Source organism: Apodemus sylvaticus, chromosome 3 (assembly GCF_947179515.1).
Source record: "Apodemus sylvaticus chromosome 3, mApoSyl1.1, whole genome shotgun sequence".
NCBI classification, from domain to species: domain Eukaryota; kingdom Metazoa; phylum Chordata; class Mammalia; order Rodentia; family Muridae; genus Apodemus; species Apodemus sylvaticus.
In genome coordinates this window covers 32,812,125-32,837,471 of record NC_067474.1, presented here as the reverse complement: position 1 = coordinate 32,837,471, position 25,347 = coordinate 32,812,125, and the positions used below count along the sequence as shown (strand labels likewise).

Here is a 25,347-nt window from a genome sequence, read left to right as displayed (position 1 = left end):
CTAAAAAGTCTTTAATTTCTTTCTTTATTTCTTCCTTGACCAAGGTGTCATTGAGTAGAGTATTGTTCAATTTCCACGTGTATGTGGGTTTTCTGTTGTTTCTGTTGCTATTGAAGACCACTTTTATTCCATAGTGATCAGATAGGAGGCATGGGATTAGTTCTATCTTTTTATATTTGTTGAGGTCTGTCTTGTGACCAATTATATGGTCGATTTTGGAGAAGGTACCATGAGGTGCTGAAAAAAAGGTATATTCTTTTGTTTTAGGATAGAATGTTCTATATATATCAGTTAAGTCTAATTGGTCCAAAGCTTCAATTAGTTTCATTGTGTCCTTGTTTAGTTTCTGTTTTCCTGATCGGTCCATTGAGGAAAGTGCAGTGTTGAAGTCACCCACAATTATTGTGTTAGGTGTAATGTGTGCTTTGAGTTTTAATAAAGTTTCTTTTATGAAAGAGGGTGCCCTTGCATTTGGAGCATAGATGTTCAGGATTGAGAGTTCTTCTTGTTGTATTTTTCCTTTGACCAGCAAGAAGTGTCCCTCAGAGTCTCTTTTGATGACTTTGGGTTGAAAGTCAATTTTATCTGATATTAAAATGGCTACTCCAGCTTGTTTCCTGAGACCATTTGCTTGTAAAATTGTCTTCCAGCCTTTTACTCTAAGGTAGTGTTTGTCTTTGACCCTGAGGTGTGTTTCCTGTAAGCAGCAAAATGTAGGGTCCTGTTTACGTATCCAGTCAGTTAGTCTGTGTCTTTTTATTGGGGCATTGAGTCCATTGATGTTAAGAGATATTAGGGAATAGTGATTGTTACTTCCTATCATTTTTGACGTTATTTTTTAAATTTGATTGCTTAACTTCTTTTGGGTTTGATGAAAGGTTACTATCTTGCTTTTTTCAGGGTGGAGTTTCCCTCCTTGTATTGGTGTTGTCCTCCTATTATCCTTTTTAGGGCCGGGTTTGTGGATAGATATTGGGTGAACTTGGTTTTGTCGTGAAATATCTTAGTTTCTCCATCTATGGTGATTGAGAGTTTTGCTGGATATAGTAGTTTTGGTTGGCATTTGTGTTCTCTTAGAGTCTGCATGAGATCTGCCCAGGACCTTCTAGCCTTCATAGTCTCAGGTGAAAAGTCTGCTGTGATTCTGATAGGTCTTCCTTTATATGTTACTTGGCCTTTTTCTCTTACTGCCTTTAGTATTCTTTCTTTGTTTAGAACATTTGGTGTTTTGATTATTATGTGACGGGAAGTATTTCTGTTCTGGTCCAGTCTGTTTGGAGTTCTGTAGGCTTCTTGTATATTCATGGGCATCTCTCTCTTTAGGTTAGGGAAGTTTTCTTCCATAATTTTATTGAAGATATTTGCTGGCCCTTTAAGTTGTAAATCTTCACTCTCATCTATGCCTATAATCCTTAGGTTTGGTCTTCTCATTGTGTCCTGGATTTCCTGGATATTTTGGGTTACAAGCTTTTTGCACTTTGCATTTTCTTTAACTGTTGAGTCCATGGTTTCTATGGAATCTTCAGCATCTGAGATTCTTTCTTCTATCTCTTGTATTCTGTTGTTGATATTTGCATCTCTGTCCCCTGATTTCTTCCCAAGGCTTTCTATCTCCAAAGTTGTCTCCCTTTGAGTTTTCTTAGTTGTTTCTACTTCTGATTTTAGATCCTGGATGGTTTTGCTTAGCTCCTTCCCTTGCATGTTTGTGTTTTCCTGTAATTCTTTAAGAGATTTTTGTGTTTCCTCTTTCATGAGCTCAGCCTGTTGACCAAAGTTCTCCTGTATTTCTTTAAGAGATTTTTGTGTTTCGTCTTTCATGACCTCAGCCTGTTGAGCAAAGTTCTCCTGTATTTCTTTAAGTGTTTTTTGCATTTCCTCCTTGTTGGCTTTTATATTCTCCTGGATTTCTTTCAATGATTTTTGTGTTTCCCTTGCAAGGGCTTCTAACTTTTGATCCATTTTCTCCTCAATGTCCTTCATGTGTTCCTGTACCAGCATCATGACCAGTGATTTTAAATCCGAATCTTGTTTTACTGGTGTGATGGGGTATCCAGGACTTGCTGGTAGAGGAGAATTTGGTTCAGATGTTGCCATATTGCCTTGATTTCTGTTAGTGACGTTTCTGCGTTTGCCTTTTGCCATCTAGCTCTCACTGGTGTTACTTGGTCTTGTCAGTGCTGGACTCACCAGTGCAAGCTGCCCCTTCCCCGTTGGCCTCTGGTGCACAGCTTACACTCTGCACTGCCTATAGACAGGGTGCTGTTGTCCAGGCTGTTCAGATCCCGAAGCAGGCACCTGAAGGCTCCCGCTGGGGCCCGCAGGATTTATTGGAGCACACCGACTTCTCCCAGCTGGCCGCCCGGAAGCCCCCACTAGCCTCTTGAGGGACCTGGAGATGTGGCGGCCACCCAGGCTGATCTGAAGCGGAGAGAGTTGAGCTGGGGGCTTCTGCCTGAGGCCTTGCCCCAGATTGTGTCTGTGGACCAGATGGAACCCGTGTGCACCCCCAGGGAGCTCCGAAGGTGAATGTTGCTGTGACCTCCCCTGTGCTCCGCTCACTCCGCTGGGCAGCCGATTTCCCCAACCGGGCTGGCGCACACTAGGTTAGCCTTGTCGCCTGGGCCCTGAGTCCAGGCAAACGCCTGGGAGGCCAAGGTCCGAGCAAAGTTCCCCTAGGGCTATGTCTGTTATTTGGGTCCGCCAGGTGACCCGGATGGCGGGCGTGCGCGTCCGCGCTCCGCGAAAGCACCGGGAGAGTCTGTTGTGCTAATAACCTCCTGGGCTGGTTGACACACAGATGGCCCACCAAGCCGCCCAGTTCTTGGGGTCAGTCCTGTGCCTTTTGGGGCCTAGACCCCCGTTTTGTTAGCCTCAGGCTACGCTTGTTAGCAGTCTCTGCCCTCCCGAGCACTCTGGCTCCTGTAGGCAAAATGGCGGCGCGTGCACCGGCCGGGGAAAAAAAAAAAAAAAAAAAAAACTCCTGGCTGGGTTGGCGCCCCGATGGCCACTCGAACAGCCCAGGGCCTGGGTGCAGGCCAACGCCCGTCTGGCTCAGACCCCTGCGGTGTTGGGCCTAGGATTATGTTTGTGTACCTCAGTCTGACCGATCTCTGGAGCCCGGGATCAAGATCCTGTGTTTATTTATTTATTTGTTTATTAAATCACAAGCTTACAAATCATTGCACTAAGAACTTCGTTTTATTTTTGTAAACTTGATAGCTGACGTTTCTTTCCTATCTCAGCCATAAAGTCACATATGGATTGTTCGAGCATCTTGCCCGCAGCGATTCTTGCTTTTGCTGGTTACAGAACAATAAACATCAGTGTTTATGAGCACTGATGTGATTCTGAATCCTCTCCTCTTCTCATTGTTCCTGCTGTGAAATGATTGCTTCGTTTAAAGCCACCCAAATAGAGACTGATTGCTATTATGAACAGAGCAGGCTATTGATAGAAATAACCTTCCATCTCAGCGTCCTGGGTAGCAGGGAAAGCTGCACCCTGTACTGGAGAAGTCAGGCCCGCAGCAGCCCCACCCTGACTCGACTCAGGCACTGAACGCTTTACTCACTTCCTTGTTTGCCATTTAACCACTTAACCTATCAGCACCCAGCCCTGGCTTTTCTTTCAGATGTAGCTGTTTGACATTTTCAGGCAAAACACATCTTTTGCTTGGTATTCATTAGTGTCCATCAAACTGCACCTTTTTTTAATATTAAAAAATAAGGATGTGCTGAGATAGAATGTTAGAAACGGACCCTTTTTTCTTGGTAATGGACAAATGGCTTCAATGGGTCTTCCTAGGGTGAACCCTCTGTCTTTCAGAAGCTAAATGATTCTCTGACAAGATAACAAATGGGTTGATTTTTTTGAAGGAAGACTTACAGAGAATTTCATTCCTCAAATGGACAATTTAGAAAATGTTGTGAAAAGATATAAAAAAAGGGAAAGATATCTGAATGTCACTTTAACACAAATAGATTCCAATCAGAAATGTGAACATGCAGTACTGAGACATCTTAAAAAAAAATCTCTTCCTTGGATGATATATATTTGAGATAAGTGTTGTTACTTTGGATGAAAAATTAATTTTTGCTACCCTTAAAATTATATGCAAGACAAGCTAAAGATATGATAGAAATGTTTTTGTTTTATGAAAATCAAATTTATATAATAAATACTATCATGTCTTTTTGTGTTTATATAAATTACAAAGCAGACATACTTTACTTAAATTCATATGCACACTTTTTTATCCTTACTAAACAACACTTGAGGCCAAAGCACAATGGATTGTTTTGTTAACTGAATGCTTACTTTTTTGAATAGTTATCTTTGCAGTTCTCTGTGACAGAATGAAGATTATTAGCTGAGAGCTGAGTATGTTCAAATGAATGCAAATTTTATGTTCAGGAGTTTTGGGTAAGCATGAGCTTAGCAAGACAAGAAGAATGTGAAGTACTGAGAAGACCCTTATGTTAGAGTCAGCAAAACAAGCTTCTGTGTAGTTTCAATTCCTTTATTATATATAAATGGAACAGAGATGGTGAGAGAAAATTCACATTACATATCCACTGGACAGGGCCATGGGGACCTTGATATATAGGAAAACATTGTTGATGAGTTTTGGATGAAAAGTACAAGAGTAGCATAAGACCAAAGGCAGCAGATTACCTCTCCTAAATAGCTTGGGTCACACAAACAGGAGAAGGTCTCTAGAACCTCATATTTTGAGCTTGAATATTTGTTTTTTCTTGTCTTCTCACAGGACACTGACTTTTTGAGTTTTGTGGTTGTTGTTTTTACAATGGACCTTACATGACTAACACTTGGACTAGAACATGGTTGGCTGCCCTGGTACATAAAGACCAGGTCTTTCTAGCTTCTATTATCTCATGAGCTAATCCTTAATAACTTTCCCCATCTAGCTGTACATGTTGTTGGCTCTATTCTGGTGACTGATGCAGGTGGCAGTGTTTATGTTCATGTTTTCTTAAATTATCCTCTTTTCATATTCTGCACATAATGGAAATCAATACGCAATCAATAATATCACCCTGCAATTTTTACAGGGAAATTTCAAATCCACATCATACAATCCCCAAATTCTTGTTAACTCTTTCAGACCCAATGATATATTTTTCTCTTTTTGGGCCAAAGTTTAGCTCAGACAATGAAGTGAATGTATTTTAAATAAAGAAATCTAACATTTAGACTTTATTAATGACGTATTTTCTCCATTAAAAACTGAGGCAAGGACTAGGCATTTTCCTATCTACTTTAGCCTATAATCAACTAAACCCTTAATGTTTTTCAACTAGGGACATCTTTTTAAACTATACATTGGTCAAAGCTGAAGATATGTTCTGTTTTTATTGCAGGTACTAAAAGAATCTTGATTCGCTGAGAATATTGTACAACTATTCCCTTCAATAGGTATCTTGGATGCTGTGTAATGATATGTAAGACACTGCTCTATAGGATTCTATCTCGGTAGCACTGGTTCACAGGAATCAACAGAGGGCTTCTGTAACCCCCAGATAGCATCACACTAGTTCCCTTAGCTTTAATCAAGTATGTCACCAGAGCATCCTTTAGAGCATGCTTTATTTTTCCTTAATTCTGAGAAAATATATGGCAGCCACCCCCTAAGAAAGAAGAAACATTTTGTTAGCTTGGATATATTTCATAGCTTGTTAATAATTCCCAAATACTTACACTTCAGAGAGAGCTATCAGGAAGATAGCAAAAAAGTCAGCTAGAGTTAAACAGTGTTGTCAGTCTGGAACAGTTAGGCTGACTAAAAGTCTAGTAAAGAGTAAAGAATTGAGGCCTTTGAGTACATCATTGCTCCCTCCCGACCTTTGTGAGATGATGGTCATGCTTTCTTTCCCCAAGAATGCTGAAAATGATTGGGGAATCTTGGGTGTTTTTCATACTTAGCTCACTCATACTGATGATGTATACACTTTTGAAAATTTAGGAGTTCTAGAGAAATGATTTCAGTATGCTTGTGTTCATTTGCTGATTAATTTAATCAATATCATGCCAGCCATTGAGCTGGGTGCTGGGGATACCATTCCTAGCTTCATGAAGCATGAAGAAAGAGAAGGCAGAGGAAGTAGAGGAGGAGAAAGAAGAAGAGGATGAGGAGGAAAAGGAGGAGACTGATGACTTCAGATAATTACACGAATATCTGCAGAGATATGTGCCACGGAAGAGCTCTTATGTAGGTGAGAGTGACCTCATTAGGAAGGTCAGACCAGGTCCTCCAGTCATGAGGATAACAATAGTACCTGAAGAATAGGTAGGCGTGCCTTAGGGCTGACAGCAGAGGAGACAGTTGTATGAGTTGAGCAAACAGTATGGAATTAAATATAGCCTCTGAGAACTTGTAAGTATCACATATATTTCCGCAGATAGAGGGATGAGATGAGAGCTGTATCCAAGCTGGGCAAACATACAGCTTAGGAGGAGCCTAGAGCACTTCTTTCTCTGTTGTAACTATTCCTAGGCCTAGACCCAGAAGCTTCTAACCTTGTACAGTCTTGTCTTGCAAGAGCTGACTTATTCAATCTGACTTCATTTGGTTTCTCACTGAATTTCTCTGCTTGGACAGACTGTTTCTGAATTCCACAAACTGAATTGCACAGACTACACAAACTAATTTCTCTGCTTGGACAAACTGTATCTGAATTCCACAAACTTAATTGCACAGACTACACAAACTGATTGGAACTGTATGAACTCAACTGAACTCAACTGCATTCAACTGAGCTGCACCAAAATGCACCCAACTGAGCTCAATCGAACTCTACTGCGTTGACTGATCTCAACTGAACTGCCTGCCCTCTCTCTACTCTTGACTCACTCTGCACTGCTCTTAAGCAGCCTTTCTTTCCTGTCTGTTGTTCTGAGATTTGGGCACTTCCTGTCTCTGACTCATTCTGTCAAATCTTGCTCTGATTTGTCACTTTGTCTGCCCCTCAATTAAATGTCACTTTCAACATGGCTACTTCCTTCTACAAACTAACTTTACTTTCATTGTTTGGGATCAAAGGTGTGTCATTCCAACCAGGTCACACAGACCTGGGCAGTCTTTGGATGTGATCCCTTGTCAGAACCAGCCGTGTTGCTGGAGTAAAATTCCTCTACAGTTACCAGAGCTTATTGAGAAAGCTTAAATGTGTTAAAATAAATGCTAAAAAGGAAAGTTAGTTCAGAGGTTAAGCTGCTGATTAAAGTGGAGAGTGTTGGGTTGGAAGAAAGAAAAATTACCACTCAGGAATTCATGTCTTCTTTAATGTAATTTTATTCTGAGCTGACCCTTTTCCTATAGGAAACTAATTAACCTTTTCTGTGCCTTGGGTTGCTTATTTGGAGGGTGGAGATAAGGGAGGTCCATTCCTGGCAGTGAAAAACCTTTTATAAACATCAGTAATTATATGACTAGAATAAATATGTGTGTATTTTGTTGTAAAATCTAACCCTTACTCAGACTTTAGCATCTTTTCTCTGCCTACATGATATTTTAGATTTTGTTTTAACATTGGTTTGTGTGTGAGAGAGTAAACTTGTGTTTATTTTCATGTACAGTCAAGTTTGTGCTTGCCTACAGTACATTTTCTAGCATCTATTGTTCAGTCAGTATCGTTTAGAGTTCAATCAGAAATCTGGATCTTAAATAATCATAAAGATTCCCATGTATAGTAGGTGGTTCAACACAGTCCTGGGGCAATGAGCGTAGACGAAATGTAGGGTGATGAAGTGGGCAGGAAATAGAGATCATTTTTACTTCCTTTTAAAGAACCATTCTTCTTGTCTGTTACAAAAGAAGTTTATGTTTTTATTGTTTCATACACCCATTGCAATTTCTTTAATCATAGCTAATTAAAATGCAGGCATTTAACTCCATGCCAGGTAGCAAAATGCAGATGTTCCCAGCTTCTTCCCCTTGCCCTTACCCCCGTGCATGTGAACTCATAGATTTACATTTAATTTAGCATCTCTTTGTGATATTTCAAGTCATTTTATGCACATTGTTTATAAAACCATCCCTTCAGTGGCTGATAGATTGCCTGCTTCTATGTCTCGGTTTATCATGTTGCTCTTTCTCTAACAAAGAAAATCATAATCTGTCTTCTGGAATATTACAATATTTATATACTGTTGTATACATATTTATATACTGTTATATACATTATAATATTATCAATATTAAAATGTTTATAGAATCAAAATAGTGATTTCTTCGTGTACTTGGAAAATTTTCTTTAAAAAGCCATGTCTAATAAGTATGCAGGCTGTTTCCATGATGATACAGTGACTCACACATGTGACTGCAGTGTTTGTATGAGTGGGATTTGCCATTCAAGCAATGGCGGCCTGGACATTGGTTAGTAGTCATGGCTGGTCAATAATGTGTGAGGAACTGCTGCATGAAGCGAATTTTCCTTTTATGGTCCAGTTCCCTAGCTAAGATTCTGCTGTGGAATGCTTGCTTAAACTTACGAGGGAAGTAGAAATTTATCACGCCACTCCAGAACTGTGTATAAAGTCTCCGAGCTGTGCTATGTGCTTCATATTCTTACCTGACTGGCTTTTCTTTGGTAGTCCTCGTTTGCTCTGTCTCTGTCATTGTTCTGGTGAGTTCTGCTGGACATTCAGAGTCAGGATTTGTGGTGAAACCTCTGAGGGACTTTTCCCCAGTGCTGTTGTCTAGGGAAAAAAATGACATTAAATGGAAGAATACACACCACTTTTGACACAGGTTTATTTGGAAACATAATCTACAGAGATGCTGATTCTCTTCCAGAACAATCTTCCAGGAGATTTCCTCACACAGGAGGACTAGCCCAAAGATACTGTCAGGCCAAGGAACAATATACTGAAAGTTTGCTTGTTACATGATAAAAATTTCACACTGTATATTTGCCTCATAATACTAACAAAACATAGGATGCACTTTCAGCATCCAAAAGGCATTGTTAGTTTTGCTATAGTATTCACAATTTATGCCTGCACTTAATGGATGATAGATTCAGCAAAGTAAAAAAGGCAGACATTTTATGTCCTTGATATTAGTTTAGAATCTATCCCTACTCTAATTTTTATGAAATCAAACTTCCCAGTTTGATTTGATTATTTGTAGCTTTCGTTGGAATCCTTTCTATAGAAATTACACCAAATAGTACCTAATAGCTCTATTTTCAATTCAGAAATTTTTTTTTTTTTTTGGTTTTTCAAGACAGGGTTTCTCTGTATAACCCTGGCTGTCCTGGAACTCACTCTGTAGCTCAGGCTGGCCTCGAATTTGAAATCTGCCTGCCTCTATTTCCTAAGTGCTGGGATTAAAGACATGCATCACCACTGCCCGGCACAAATATAATTTCTAATAACAATTAAGAATTGCTATTTGATTAGAGAATAATCCACTCATTGCTATATTTTTGAATTATAGAAAATGTTTTTAGAAATAGTTGAATATTAAAGAAATCATAAAAGGTAAAAAGAGAAAATACATAATTGAGTGATTATTTGTTATCTACAGTGTCTGATTTATTTTTAAGCAGATGTACTGCATTTAGGAAATTTAAAACAAGACTCCATCATCAATATCAGTGTAGTGCAAGGATCAGGTGCGATGGGTATGGGGAGATAGAGTTGAGGTAGGTAACGTAGGGAGAGACAGCTAGAATTAGTGGGTATTTGATGGGTGGTATGGAAATCTAGTGTAGTGGAAACCTCCTAAAATTAGGAAGGTGATCCTGAAGAAGTCTCCAAATAAGGGGGATAGAGAGTCCTCACTGGCCATCTCTTATCACCAAATGAAGCTTCTAGTACTAGGAGTGGATTACATACAATTGAGTTGGTAACCAAAGGTGTTCCATGGAAATCCCCAAATTACCCATACTATTGCCAAGAAAACAGGTTTCTCTCTGCAAACTGACAGTAAGGCTTCACAATTATACAACTCATTGAACATGTAGAGGTGGAGCTGGTCCCTGTATAGCTCCTACCTCTTAGTACATAGGCATGGGAAGGTACTCTGCAGGCTAAGGAGAGAGAAGTGTAAATATCAACTTAGCCACAGACTTACAGTGGCATTCTCCCAGCCACACGTGCTAGGGCGATGGTGATACAATGCTTGTGGGAATAACGATGTCTGATTTGACTTAAGGCTTACTCCCTGAGATGTAATCCATTTCTGGTACTACTTGGCTGGCCAAAAGACTCAGAGACTAGAGAGACTAGATAGCCCAGAGGTCTACGGTAAAACCAAATACTACGGGTGCTAAAAATAGTAGTAGTATTCTGCTATACTCAAAGAGCAATGCCTTATTTCTGCTATACTCATTGAACGCTTAGAACACATAGTTATAAATGAGATCTCTCCATCGTATTCCTCCCCTCAGAGTTCAGGAAATCTGGCAGAAGAAGAGTCAAAGAGAGTATAAGAGCCAGAGAGGATGCAAGACACCAAAAAAATCTAAGGGCTTCTAAATCAACTAAGCAAAGCTCACAGCAACTCACAGAAACCGAAGCAGTAAATGTAGGGTCTATACAGGTCTTCCCCAGGTCCTCTGTGTATATATTATACGTTTCAGTTTAATACTTTTATGTCTTTGCTGAGTGAGTGTGTGAACAGGTGAGTCTCTGATTCTTGTACTTTCCTTCTCTTGGGCTCTTTTCCTTCTGTTGGTTTTCCTCCTCCAACTTACATATGAAAGCTTTTGTTTTATCTTATTATATTTTATTTTGTTATGTCTTGTTATCTCTCAGAAGCCTGTTCTTTTCTAATAAGAGACAGAAAGGGAGTGGATTTGGATGGGATAGGAGATGGAAGCAACTGGGAGAAGGTAGAGGTAGGGGAAAATACAACTAGCATACGCTGTATGAGAAGAGAATCTATTTCCAATAAAAGGTGAAAGCACATGAAATGAAGTAGACCAACTTAATATTGGAAATTTAGATATATGAAATTGATAAATAAGGAGAAAGTATAGTGTAAAAGTTTTCATTATATAAGACCTTTAACATGAAATTTTCAACAATTCCTCAAAAATCTTTCAATACAATAATCCTTCAGAAATACATTTCAGAAGTAAAAAATTGAGTCCCTGTTTACTGTTTCTAAAATGTCTGTGGCTAAGAAAGCTTGAGTTCTTGGCTTTCCCAGGGGACTACTTTCCTCCTGGCTTTAAAGTACTTTTCTACAAGATAGAAAACATGGTACTAAATATATTCTCATTATGTTTAAATGGACTCCCTCAAGTGTTTACACTGTTTCGAGTGCTAAAGAGCACCAGTGTAATTACAACGTTAAAGTCTGCATAAGGACTGTCTTCTCGACCAAACACCGAAACATGTTTAAAATCTTCCCCTGAACTGCAGTGCAGTTTGTCCTGGCACATGTGTATGGAATGTTAATTAGTTTATCAGTAGCCAATAGCTTCCAGAGTAAAAGGACAGCACTTTCCGAGGAGGCTCGTGATTGCTTTGATAGAAGGATATGCGCTCCCTATGTGCTTGTCTCAAGGCACTTCCTGTTTTACCATTTTCTTTTGTGGGGGCTTTATTTTATTTTAATTTGTTTTTCAACTATGCATTTTAATCAATTATTTTATTTATTTATATCCCAATTGTTGCTCCCTCCCAGTTCTCCTCCCTAGAGTTCTTCACTCTCTCCTCCACCTCTTTGCCTTGAAGAGGTCCCCCCAACAAGCATCCCCCTTCTTTGGGGGGCATGGAGTCTCTACAGGATTCGGTGCATCCTCTCCAACTGGGGCCCAGAAGCACTTAAAGAAAAGTTCAACATCCTTAGTCAACAGTGAAATGCAAATCAAAATGACCCTGAGTTCCCACCTCATCCCAATCAGAATGGTTAAGATCAAAAACTCAAGTGACAGCACATGCTGGCTAGGATGTGGAGAAAAAGGAACACACCTCCATTGTGCAAACTTGCACAACCATTCTGGAAATCAATTGCACTTAGTTCCACCTCAAGACCCAGCTACACTGCTCCTGGGCATATACCCAAGAGATAGTCCACCATACTATAAGGACACATGCTCCACTATGTTCAGAGCAGGCTTATTCATAATAACTAGAAGCTGGAAACAACCCAGATGTCCTTCAACTGAAGAATGGATACAGAAAACGTTGTTCATTCACACAGTGGAATACTATTGTACTATTAAAAATGAGGAGATCATGAATTTTATTGTTTTTCTTTAGTCAACAAAAGGATGATTTTTATCCACACAGCATGTTATTTTGTGGAACAGAAGGTAAGGGTGTTTACATCATATCATTCCCTCTTATCTCCAGTGCAATGTCATTTCATTCTAGGTATCTAAAATGGGGTAGCCCAGTCCATTCTCACATCCATACACAGACACCATTACTATTTATTTCAAAGCAGAGTTCTCAGGGTTCTGGAGACAGAACACACACACACACACACACACACACACACACACATGCACACACACACACACAGACACACACAAAGACACACACACAGACACACAGACACACACAGACACACACACATACACAGAGACACACACAAAGACACACACACAGACACACAGACACAGACACACACAAAGACACACAGACACACAGACACACACAAAGACACACAGACACACACAAAGACACACAGACACACAGACACACACAGACACACAGACACACAGACACACACAGACACACACAGACACACACACACAGGACGATTACCAACAGTTATGGACTTCTCATAGAAGATGAGCCAAATAGTGGCTGTGAGGTGTTCAGACATCTTTGTAGGAACACCCCTTTTAAAAGAAAAATATGTTTTAAACAGTTTTAAAAGAAAAATATATTTAAAATAGATCAAAGTATATTTAAAATAGGTCATAATTTATCGACCAGGAAGAATTAGTAAAACATCATGACATATAGACTATTTCTTTTTTAATTAAAAATTTATTTTCATTTTTGTTATGTGTTTGGGTGTTTTTGTGACTGTATGTCACAAGTGCACAGATGTTTGTAGAGAGAATTTCTGCCTAGACAGAGAAAATTGGATCACTTGAAGCTAGAGTTACAGGTATTTGTGAGTCTGACATAGGTAGTAGAAATTGAACTGGGATCCTCTAGAAGAGCAACAGGCACTCTTAGCCACTAAGCTATCTCATTTGCTTCTGACTTTTTTTATAAAGACACGTGCTGCATCACATGCTTTTATAGCATATGTACATTTGCAGTATGGCTTTATGCTGTTAACAAACACAAAACTGTTCTTTTCTATCAATAAGATAAATAAATTTATCTTCATCCCATTTTGACTTTTTCCTCAGTAGATTCTAGCACCTCGGCATATTTTCCAGGGTCATAACCACACCCTTCTAAAAATGACACAGATTCTGTGACCGTTCTAAGAGATTCATGAATTAATTAAACAATAATTTGATTTGTGGTTAGACCACTAATTATGAAATAAGCACATAGTAGTGAATACACACACATAGTGTGTGTGTGTATGTGTGTGTGTGTGTGTGTCCAGTATTGACTGCTCTTGACTCTAAGTAGGACAGCCAAGAAGATTAAAACAAAAAGAGGCTCATCGACTGTGGTTCACTCGGGGTCTCTTTTTATACACACAGCATGTTATTTTGTGGGAACAGATGGTAAGGGTGTTTACATCATCCACATGAAAGAGAAGTATAAAATATAATGTATATCTTGCTCTCAAATCTAGGGGAAGTTTTTCAGCTACACAGTGAGCTGGTCCTTACCTTCATGTATGGTCAACAGAATCATATGGATAGTATAAATCTGGCTATTATTTGGGCATTACATCAATATTGCAAGATCTCATCCGTGCAGTTACTCAAATTCTGACCCTGAATGTGTGTCTGTAGCAGATACTGAAACTTAAAATCCAAATGATGTGACAGGGATGCCTTTACTGAATGTGTAAAAGTTAGTGCTACCGGGCTTCCCCTCCAAACACCTGTCCCCAGCCTGGCAGCACGTCACACTGGGCTAGTATAATACACTTTCAGTTTGCCTGGGCCTAGCCTGGCAATACATCATGGAGATCAGAGTAGATGTCAAACATCTGCGTGTCTTTTCAAGGCAGGGAGTAAGTGATGTGAAAAGACCTCCCACACTTTATCAGTAGCATCAACTAGATGACGGAAAAGGATTCAAGGGAAAACTTATTTTGGAATAAGATTTCAATGATAAGTGTACTCAACTGGTTTTCTTTTGGTTGCATATAAAAACAAAAAATGAAATGCTTTCATTGGTGGAAGATTTATCATGGGGTGCTTTCTTTTTTTTTTTTTAATTTTCTATATTCTATGTTTACATTCCAAATGATTTTTAATTTCTAACTGTAGGATACCAAACATATTGTGGATTCTGTTCCAAAGACATATCTTTAATTGAGAACTGAGGATAGGGCCCGAAGAGATGGCTCAGAAGTTGAGTCTTTGTTGCTCTTACAGAAGACCCTAGTTTTGGTCCCAGTATTCATGTCAGGCAGCTGATAACTTCCTACTATCACAGGTTCAGGAGATCTGATGCCCTCTTCTGCTCTCCTTGAGTGAACACTTGTTTGTGCTCCTACATGCACACACACACACACACACACACACACACACACAACTACACATTTAAAACAGCAACAACAACACTAATTTTAAAGTCAAAGAAAGAAAGGAAGAAAAAAACAAAAGAAAGGGGAAGCAGTTGGATGGGTTGGAAATTGGGAAAGATCTGGGGGTAGTTAGGGGAGAGAAACCATTACGAGAATGTATTATATAGTTTTGAAAATAAAGAAAATGTTTGCATAAACATAAAAAAGGACAGCTAGCACCTAAGTGACTATATGTTGAGTGAATGGGTAAATCAAGTCCTGTACTTTTATTAGATACATAAATGATACTTTTATGCTTACTCAGAGAATGGACATTTGGAATAGCTACAATGAGTAACAGTTTCATGAAGCACATAACAACTTTCTATCTTATGGCATCCATGATTGTTTAGTATGTTCAGCATGTGGCCAATTTATAGATTCTCAATTGCATCATATTCTTAGAATAATTTCTCACTTTGACTATGCTTAAAATTATGCTATATATCCAGAGTTTGTCAAATGACAGGAGAGAAGATGAAAAACACAGCAAGGCACACAAATGGAAACATAATGTGTTCTGAAATATTATTCTCAAGAAGAGGAAATGCCATGTCTGACATTCATAAATATACAAGCAAAATACAAAATTTAGAGAAGCAAGTCTTGAAAATCTAAAGGTCTGAGCCTCAGTAAGTATTTTGGAAACCAGTCTGTTTAAGAAATAGTTCAAGAAACTTGGTGCCTTTACTTAAAATCTAAAGTAACTTGGTGGATGAAGTGCCTGCCGTCCAAGTATGAGGAACTGAGTTTAGATTTCCAGTATTCAACTGAAAGCTAGGCATGAAGTCTGTGTCTGCAATTATAGAGCTGGTTTGCTGTGGAGCTGGACTAGAGACAACTAAGTTTGCTGTACACACACACACACACACACACACACACAATGACACAAATGCAAAGACACAGAAACACACCCATAGATGAGGAGAGCACTCATACACATTTTCCCCTCATATGGATGTGTGTGTGTGTGTGTGTGTATTGCTCATATATATGAATGATCCGAGTCATTTAAATTCATTAAGATTTTTACAAAGAAATAGAATATAGATTCCATTCTTATGAAGGCAAAAGATGGATCTATCTATGGATTTACAAAAGTATTTTAGCAAGTATTTTGACAGTGTAGTATGTTCCTTTGGGAGGCAATGTGCCGCCTTGAGGTATTCAGGAGGAAGCCGGACACTATGCTATAGGAGGTAGTGCAGAACAGAGCTCTTACATTCCTCCGCTCAGTCTTAAAGTGATAAAGTAACAAAAAATTAAAGGCATATTTAACATTTTTTTTAAAACTGTGGAACATATTGTCTCAAGTAAAAAACAGAACAAATCAAGCATAAAAGAGGTGAGTGACCACCAATCACAGACACTATTGCAGATGCCAAGAAGTGCATACTGACAGGAGTCTGATATGGCTGTCTCCTGAGAGGCTCTGCCAGAGTCCGACAAATACAGAGGCGGATGCCCACAGCCAACCATTGGACTGAGCAAGGGCTCCCCAATAGAGGAGTTAGAGAAAGGACTGAAGGAAGTGAAGGGGTTTGCAACTCCACAGGAAAAACAAAATATCAACTGACCAGAAGCCCCAGAGCTCCCAGGGTCTAAACCACCAACCAGGGAGTACACATGGAGGGACCCACGGCTCTAGCTGCATATTTCTCAGAGGATGGCCTTGGCAGGCATCACTGGGAGAAGAGGCCCTTGTTCCTGTGAAGCTCGTTGCTCCAGTGTAGGGGAATGCAAGGGTAGGGAGGTGGGAGTGGGTAGGTTGGGAGAACACCCCATAGAAGCAGGGGAGGGGGCTGGATTGGGTTTTGGGGGGGACCAGGAAAGGGATAACATTTGAAATGCAAATAAAAAAATATCCAATAGAAAAAGAAAATGATGAGCAAAAGTATAAATTGGGGGGAAAACCCTTGCTATCATTGCTATCATCAATATTAAAACATATCTTAGATCAATAAAAAGAAAAGAATGTGACTGGCTTTATGTAATATAAAAATCATGGGATCTTGTCTCAGTGCCACACTCGGCCTTTTCTTGAAATTAATTCATCTAGAAAACACATTTTATAAACAGATATTTAGGAACACTGTGAGTTACTAGCATCAGCTATTGAATAAAGAACTCTAATCCTTGCATCACAAATTCTGTGGCCGATGCTGGGTAAGTCATTTTTTTCTGTAACAGTTTCTTCATCCATAAAATGAGAAATACTTTTGTCTTGGGGATTTCTGTGAGGATTAGATAAAAACTCCATTTGAGAAAAATTCAATATAAACACAAAGTGTTCTACCAGTCAGATTGAATAATTGTCTTTAAAAGTTTGTATTAACTTTTTCAGGTCTGCTCAGCAGTTTTATATGTGGATACTACATGAGCTTCCATTTACTTAATAACCTCTCAGACTGTGGAAAACATAATGGAGTTTCTCATGAGTCAGCTCTGTTCCTTTGCAGAAAAAAATACAAAAGGCAACAATTTAATTGAATTTGCAAGTCTATTTAAATCATGTAAAAGTATAAAAATATGTAAAAGAAAATAAAACATCCTACCTTTGTTGGTTAGGTGCTCTTTAGTAGATGAGGTTAGTAGTAATAGTTATTATATAGCCTAGAGTGTGGTCTTGTGTTGAATATTTCTAGCACGCAGAATTTTCCAAGCATAATTTTGCCTTGTTTGCTTCTCCCTCTTGAGTGAAGCATCTCCTTCTGTGCACATGCAGGAATGAATACAGATGGTTCATATGGAAGGACACTTGATCTAAAGAGCGTGGCTTGTCTCTAGCCACTTGGGGATGCCCACGCTGGTGTGAAGGGCTCTATATTACCTAAAACTGGGAGTGCTCTGGCTGCAATCTGGATTTTGAGGTAAATAGATGGGAATGAGAAAGATAAAGAGTGAATATGTGGAGGAAGCTGCTTACAAGAAATAAAGCACGCTCACTGTGAGGGAGGGCAAGGACACAGTCAGTCAGCTCTTAGTCCTGCTCCTCTGTCTCTGAAATGTCCCATGTTTCACCAGTTCATAAGTTCCTTAGGATGACCTCCTCACACTGGGATGCCTGATCTCTTTTCAACCAGAAGACACATTTCATCATTTAAAACTAGAAAAATTACTCATATTTGTGTTTTACTATTTTTAGAAATTTCGCAGGCCAAGTTTATTGTTTCTAAATTATTTTATCATTGTATCTGATACCATTTTGAAAGTTATGTAAATGGAGTTATTTACTGTATAAGACTGGACTTTGTGTGGCTGGAGTAATAAAATGCTAGGATAGTTCAAATAAAATGTGTATAATTAAAATACAGTCACATTGTTTAGTTGATGAATATAACTGACATGGGCATACTATTAAAATTGTCCTTAATGTTCTTCATAGATTCCTGGCAAATTGGTTGGTCTTACATTGGGAAGCTTTTCTGACTTGTAAATTTTAATGCAGTCAGTTTATTTTTATATTACACAGGAGTAAAATTAAATTGTGTGTGTTAATCATTACTGCCAATACTGAAGATTCTCTCTCTCTCTCTCTCTCTCTCTCTCTCTCTCTCTCTCTCCCTCTCTCTCTCTCAATGTGTTATCTTTTATTAAAAATAGACTAATTTCTTACATAGTGTATGCTGATCATGGTTTTCTCTCCCTCTGCTGTTATGGGGAATAATAAAAAATGACCGGCAGGTTCCAGTTCTGCTCTAAGCACCAGCGGGCCACATGGCTCCAGCTGGGGGTTCTCATCTCGGCAGCCTCTCTGGCCCGGGGCCCCTGAGATGTTTCCACCAACTCACTAATTTCCCTTAGTCGGTCATTGGTTTGCCAACCCCACACAATTTTGAGCATTAAAAGATTAGTATTGGCTAGGGATCGGTGGGGATATCCTCTTGGAGATGGGGGAGGAGGAATTGAGTGAGGATCTGTGGAAGGGTGAAGCAGGAGGGGGGGAATGACTGGACTGTAACAAAAAATAAATGTAATAAAACAAACAAGCAAAATTAGCATTGGCTTTGTTTGGGGGTTTTCCCCTTTACTAGTCTTTGTCTATTACAGTTTCACATTTTGAGTTTTTAGAGTTTTTATGGTGTGTGTGTGTTCCGTCCATCCATATATATTTCTTATGCTTTTTTCCTTTTGTTGATTTTTTTAATTTGTCTGCTAGTTTTCTAAAAAAGAGGGGGAAAGACATGGAAGTGGGGAGATGGGTAAAATCTGGGAGTGGATAAGAGAGGGGAACCACAATCAAAATATACTGTATAATATTAACTTTATTTTCCATAAAAATCGAAATTAGAAAACAGAAAAAGATTAACATTTTCCTCTTACTACAGGCTGACAGCATTGTTGCAGACATGCCTGTGAAGCCTAATCATCTTAGAGCAACCTTTGCAGAGTAAGTTGCAATTCCCTATCCCACTTTCTATGTCAATCCTCTTTCTGTGGCTATACCCACAGTCCTAACTTACATCCCAGGATTGTTCATGAGTCACTTATGACTAGCAAAAAACTTCTTTCCTCTTCCCTATTTTTCTCCACCCATTGCCTGCTCTATACCCACAGGCCTCGTTCCCGATCTGTGGTCTTAATTGGACCACATTTGCCTGGTTCAATTAAGCAGCTCATCCACCAGCTTTATCTGCCTTAGCTCCAGTGACACTTCTCCTGCCCTGCTCAATCTAAGGCAGGACAAATGCTCACGCCAAATGTGCGATCAAAGAAAGAGCCTAAGTCAAATCATAAAAGTGAAAGCAACAAGAATAGCCAAGCTATCATATTTTCTGTCAAATCTACCAGTTTTATAGAAGTGTTCTCAAACAAGAATTACCTAGATGAGCTGAAAAGCACAGAATTTAAAAGAGCAGTAATACATTTTTAACAAGAATTCACAGAATTTAAAAGAAACATGAACAAATATTTCATTGAGCTCCAAGAAGCTAACAATAAAAGCCAGAGTTATATCCAAAAAAGTACAAATATGGGGTTGAATGAAATGACAGAGCTAATTTACAATTTGAATACTAAAATCAATAATAAGATAGAAACATTGAACAAAACACAAGTGTAAATGAAGATGGAATTTTAAAAATAGACTCACTGTTCCTATTCGAAAACTCAGCTTACAAGTAGGATAATCCAAGAACAAGGCAGAATATCAGGATATCAAAGATCAAACAGAGGATCTAGATGAAATAGCAAGGGCTATGAAAACTTAAGAAAGCAGAACATGCATGTGTACCCTAATATTTTCTGAGCCACCTTTTCAGCGTTGCTGCAGACATATATGTGAATCCTAATTGAACATGCAGGAAAAGTGGGATACCACTGAAAGACAAATCTTCAAATTACATGTGAGATGAGGGATAAGAATTCAGAACAATGGCATAGACCATTGAAGAAAAAAAAAATCTCCTAAATAAAGATATATCTGTACACACACAGAATTCTAAGTAGACAGACCAGAAAAGAATCTCCACAAGGCTTAAAGCAGTTAAAACCCTAAATATTCAGGACAAAGAAAACTATTGAAAGCTGCAAAAGAAAAACACAAGTCACATATAAAGGAAAACCCATCAGAATAACACCTAATATTTCTCAATGGAAACTTTAGAAGCCAGAAGAGCTCAGAATAGTACACTCCATTTTCTAAAGATCATGATTGTCAACATAGGCCACTCTTCCCAGCATCTCTATCTGCCATCATTGAAAGAAAAGAAAAAGTTCATGATTCAAGCAGCCCAAAAAGCTCAGGGAAATGAAACAAAATAAAGAAACAAACAAACAACCCCCCCCTCTAAACCCAAAGTCCTTTGTTAATTATGACAAAACAGTCAACAGAATACCAGAAGCAATACTTAGAAGTTAAGAATAAGCATATTTATGAGACTCTGGAAAGAAAATAAACAAAAGTATAACTAATGAAACTTGACCCATATATATTGCCCTGAATCAAAATTAACTGTAAGTGGATCAGAGACCTCAACTTGAACCTTAAATACTAAAGCTCCTAGAGAAAAACAGGCTCTTCTCTGTAAAATTCAGGCTTAGAAAATGAATTTCTGAATAGGCCTCTATTTGCTCAAGAACTAAGGTCAACAAAGCATCTGTATAACTATGGAAACAATCAGTTCAGTAGAGACCCTGAATCATGGAGCCAGGAGAGAATCATGGCTACCTACACATCTGATGGGATTAATAGCCAGAATATACAAAGAACTTAAAATACAAGTCAAGAAAACAAATGAGCAACAGAATAAAATAAAAATGGGTAAGGAATACATCAAGAAGTATTTCTTATCATTCAGTATATCTTTGATCCACAAAAATAACAGACAACAAATGCTTGTGAAGAAAGCAACCCAAGTTTACTATGGGTGATAATGCAAAGTGTTGCGACCACTCTGGAAATCATTGTGGAGAGTTCTCAAAAAACTGGAAGTAAATCTACCATATGACCCAGTTATCTCTCTTCTGTGTATATTCCCAAAGGATTCACGACCCCATATTCTGGCTGAGTAGTGTTAATTGTTGTCCTCTTCACAATATCTAAGTAATGGAAACAACCTAAGTGTCCTACAGATGTGAGTATACAACATGGAACAATCACAGAAACAAGGAACATAGAAAAATACCACAGAGGATGGAATGGAAGGATACAGGTGATGCAAAGTGTAGAAACAAACAAACAAACAAACAATGGATACAGAAAATGTGGTATCCACAATGGAATTTACACAATGGAATAATACACAGCTATTAAAAACAATGAATTCATGAAATTCTTAGACAAATGGATGGAACTGGAAAATATCATCCTGAGTGAGGTAACACAATCACAAAAGAAAACACATTGTATGCACTCACTGATAATTGGATATTATCGCAGAAGCTTGGAATACCCAAGACACATATCACATATCAAATGATGTCCAAGAAGGAGGAAGAACAAAATATGAATACTCTGGTCTTTCATAGAAGGGGGAACAAAATACCCACAGAAGGAGATACAGAGACAAAGGGTGGAGCAGAGTCTGAGGGAAAGAACCTCCAGAGACTGCCCCACCTAGGGATCCATCTCATATACAGTTAGAAAACCCAGACATTATTGTGGATGTCCACAAGTACTTGCTGACTAGAGCTAGATATAGCTGTAACCTGGGAGCTCTGCTAGTACATGGGAAAAGCAGAGGGGGCACTCTCAGCCAGCCATTGAACTGAGCACAGGGTCCCCAGTGGAGGAGCTAGAGAAAGGACCAAAGGAGCTGAAGGGGTTTGCAGTGCCCTAGGAGGGACAACAATATGAGTCACTCAGTACTCCTAGAGCTCCCAGAGACAAAACCATCAACTAAAGAGTACACATGGAGGGACCCATGGCTCCAGACACATATACAGCAGAGGAAGGTCTTGTTAGACACCAAAGGGAGGTGGAAAGGCTCGATGCTGCAGTGTAGAGGAATACCAGGACAGGGAAGCAGGAGAGGGTTGATTGGGGAACAGGGGGAGAGTATATGGCTTATGGGATTTTCAAGGGGCAGGGGAACCAGGAAAGGGGACAATATTTGAAATGTAAATAAAGAATATATCTAATAAAACAAACAAACAAACAAACAAAAACAGGGAGGAGGGTTCTAAGTGGGAAAGACAAGGAAGCAAATACAGAAGGACAGGGAAATAGGGGTAGAAATAACAGCAAGGTTGTTTAAAACCGCAAGGAATCATAGTATTTTACATTTTACAGACATAAGTGAAATTACAGTTTGGGCTGAGAATGCTCCTTATGAGAACTGTAGACAAACAGAACTCCCAGAACCTGTCATGAAAAACCTCCTTCTGAGTGGATGGTCAGGGCAATCCAGGAGACTCCCAATACAGTACAGACTATACTTCTTACCTTTGGATGCCTCTCAAAAGTTAAAGGTTAGCCCCTATTGTTGAAGACTCCACACTTAAAACTTGGATGATTTGAACTGGACTTACCAGGAAAGCCTCTTTCCTGTGCCCTTGCTTCCATAGTACCTCATAGAAAGTATTATGCAAGCAGGCAAGGGAGCAAAGCAATGGATAGTCCTACCCAGCAGTGATACCTGTGAATCACCACAAGGACAAGCATGGTAGAATATGAAAGAAACTTCAATAGTGATGCTTATATTCTGGTGATAATGAACAGCTTTCTAAGAGGACTTGAGGTCTATTCAACAGGAGTGAAATCTTTGGATTTCCTCAGTTTCCGTTGTTATATCTCCCTTTTCATTTCTAAGTTTGTTAATTTGGATACTTTCTTTGTGCCCTTTGGTCAGTCTGGCTAAGGGTTTATCTATCTTGCTGATTTTCTCAAAGAACCAGCTCCTGGTTTTGTTGATTTTTTGTATGGTTCTCTGTGTTTCTACTTGATTGATTTCGGCCCTGAGTTTGATGATTTCCTGCCTTCTACTCCTCCTGGGCAAAATAGCTTCTTTTTGTTCTAGGGCTTTCAGGTATGTCATTAAGCTGGTAATGTATGCTCTCTCCATTTTCTTTGTGGAGGCACTCAGGGCTATGAGTTTTCCTCTTAGCACTGCTTTCATTGTGTCCCATAGATTTGGGTATGTTGTGTTTTCATTTTCATTGTGTTCTAAAAAGTCTTTAATTTCTTTCTTTATTTCTTCCTTGACCAAGGTATCATTGAGTAGAGTATTGTTCAGTTTCCACGTGTATGTGGGTTTTCTGTTGTTTCTGTTGCTATTGAAGACCACTTTTACTCCATAGTGATCAGATAGGAGGCATGGGATTAGTTCTATCTTCTTATATTTGTTGAGGTCTGTCTTGTGACCAATTATATGGTCGATTTTGGAGAAGGCACCATGAGGTGCTGAGAAAAAGGTATATTCTTTTGTTTTAGGATAGAATGTTCTATATATATCTGTTAAATCTAATTGGTCCAAAGCTTCAATTAGTTTCATTGTGTCCCTGTTTAGTTTCTGTTTTCCTGATCGGTCCATTGAGGAAAGTGCAGTGTTGAAGTCACCCACAATTATTGTGTTAGGTGCAATGTGTGCTTTGAGTTTTAATAAAGTTTCTTTTACGAAAGAGGGTGCCCTTGCATTTGGGGCATAGATGTTCAGGATTGAGAGTTCTTCATTTTGTATTTTTCCTTTGACCAGCAAGAAGTGTCCCTCAGGGTCTCTTTTGACGACTTTGGGTTGAAAGTCAATTTTATCTGATATTAAAATGGCTACTCCAGCTTGTTTCCTGAGACCATTTGCTTGTAAAATTGTCTTCCAGCCTTTTACTCTAAGGTAGTGTTTGTCTTTGACCCTGAGGTGTGTTTCCTGTAAGCAGCAAAATGTAGGGTCCTGTTTACGTATCCATTCAGTTAGTCTGTGTCTTTTTATTGGGGCATTAAGTCCATTGATGTTAAGAGATATTAAGGAATAGTGATTGTTACTTCCTATCATTTTTGACGTTATTTTTTAAATTTGAATGCTTAACTTCTTTTGGGTTTGATGAAAGGTTACTATCTTGCTTTTGCCAGGGTGAAGTTTCCCTCCTTGTATTGATGTTGTCCTCCTATTATCCTTTTTAGGGCTGGGTTTGTGGATAGATATTGGGTAAACTTGGTTTTGTCATGAAATATCTTAGTTTCTCCATCTACGGTGATTGAGAGTTTTGCTGGATATAGTAGTTTTGGTTGGCATTTGTGTTCTCTTAGAGTCTGCATGAGATCTGCCCAGGACCTTCTAGCCTTCATAGTCTCAGGTGAAAAGTCTGCTGTGATTCTGATAGGTCTTCCTTTATATGTTACTTGGCCTTTTTCTCTTACTGCCTTTAGTATTCTTTCTTTGTTTAGAACATTTGGTGTTTTGATTATTATGTGACGGGAAGTATTTCTGTTCTGGTCCAGTCTGTTTGGAGTTCTGTAGGCTTCTTGTATATTCATGGGCATCTCTCTCTTTAGGTTAGGGAAGTTTTCTTCCATAATTTTATTGAAGATATTTGCTGGCCCTTTAAGTTGTAAATCTTCACTCTCATCTATGCCTATAATTCTTAGGTTTGGTCTTCTCATTGTGTCCTGGATTTCCTGGATATTTTGGGTTACAAGCTTTTTGCATTTTGCATTTTCTTTAACTGTTGAGTCCATGGTTTCTATGGAATCTTCAGCATCTGAGATTCTTTCTTCTATCTCTTGTATTCTGTTGTTGATATTTGCATCTCTGTCCCCTGATTTCTTCCCATGGCTTTCTATCTCCAAAGTTGTCTCCCTTTGAGTTTTCTTAGTTGTTTCTACTTCTGATTTTAGATCCTGGATGGTTTTGCTTAGCTCCTTCACTTGCTTGTTTGTGCTTTCCTGTAATTCTTTAAGAGATTTTTGTGTTTCCTCTTTCATGACCTCAGCCTGTTGACCAAAGTTCTCCTGTATTTCTTTAAGTGTTTTTTGCGTTTCCTTATTGTTGGCTTTTGTATTCTCCTGGATTTCTTTCAATGATTTTTGTGTTTCCCTTGCAAGGGCTTCTAACTTTTGATCCATTTTCTCCTGAATTTCTATGCTCCAAATGCAAGGGCACCATTATTCATAAAAGAAACTTTATTAAAGCTCAAAGCACATATTGCACCTAACACAATAAATGTGGGTGACTTCAACACTGTACTTTCCTCAATGGACCGACCAGGAAAACAGAAAC

General features: G+C 38.9%; 1 protein-coding gene across 1 annotated transcript in view; it reads right to left on the bottom strand.

The window, feature by feature from the left end:
• Cngb3 (cyclic nucleotide gated channel subunit beta 3) overlaps positions 1–25,347 on the bottom strand; it is a 217,912-nt gene that overhangs the window by 179,662 nt on the left and 12,903 nt on the right. Inside the window, exon 3 of the mRNA XM_052175774.1 lies at positions 8,592–8,718. Within this exon, the coding sequence (XP_052031734.1) occupies positions 8,592–8,718 (127 nt within the window). The remainder of the gene's footprint in view (positions 1–8,591; positions 8,719–25,347) is intronic.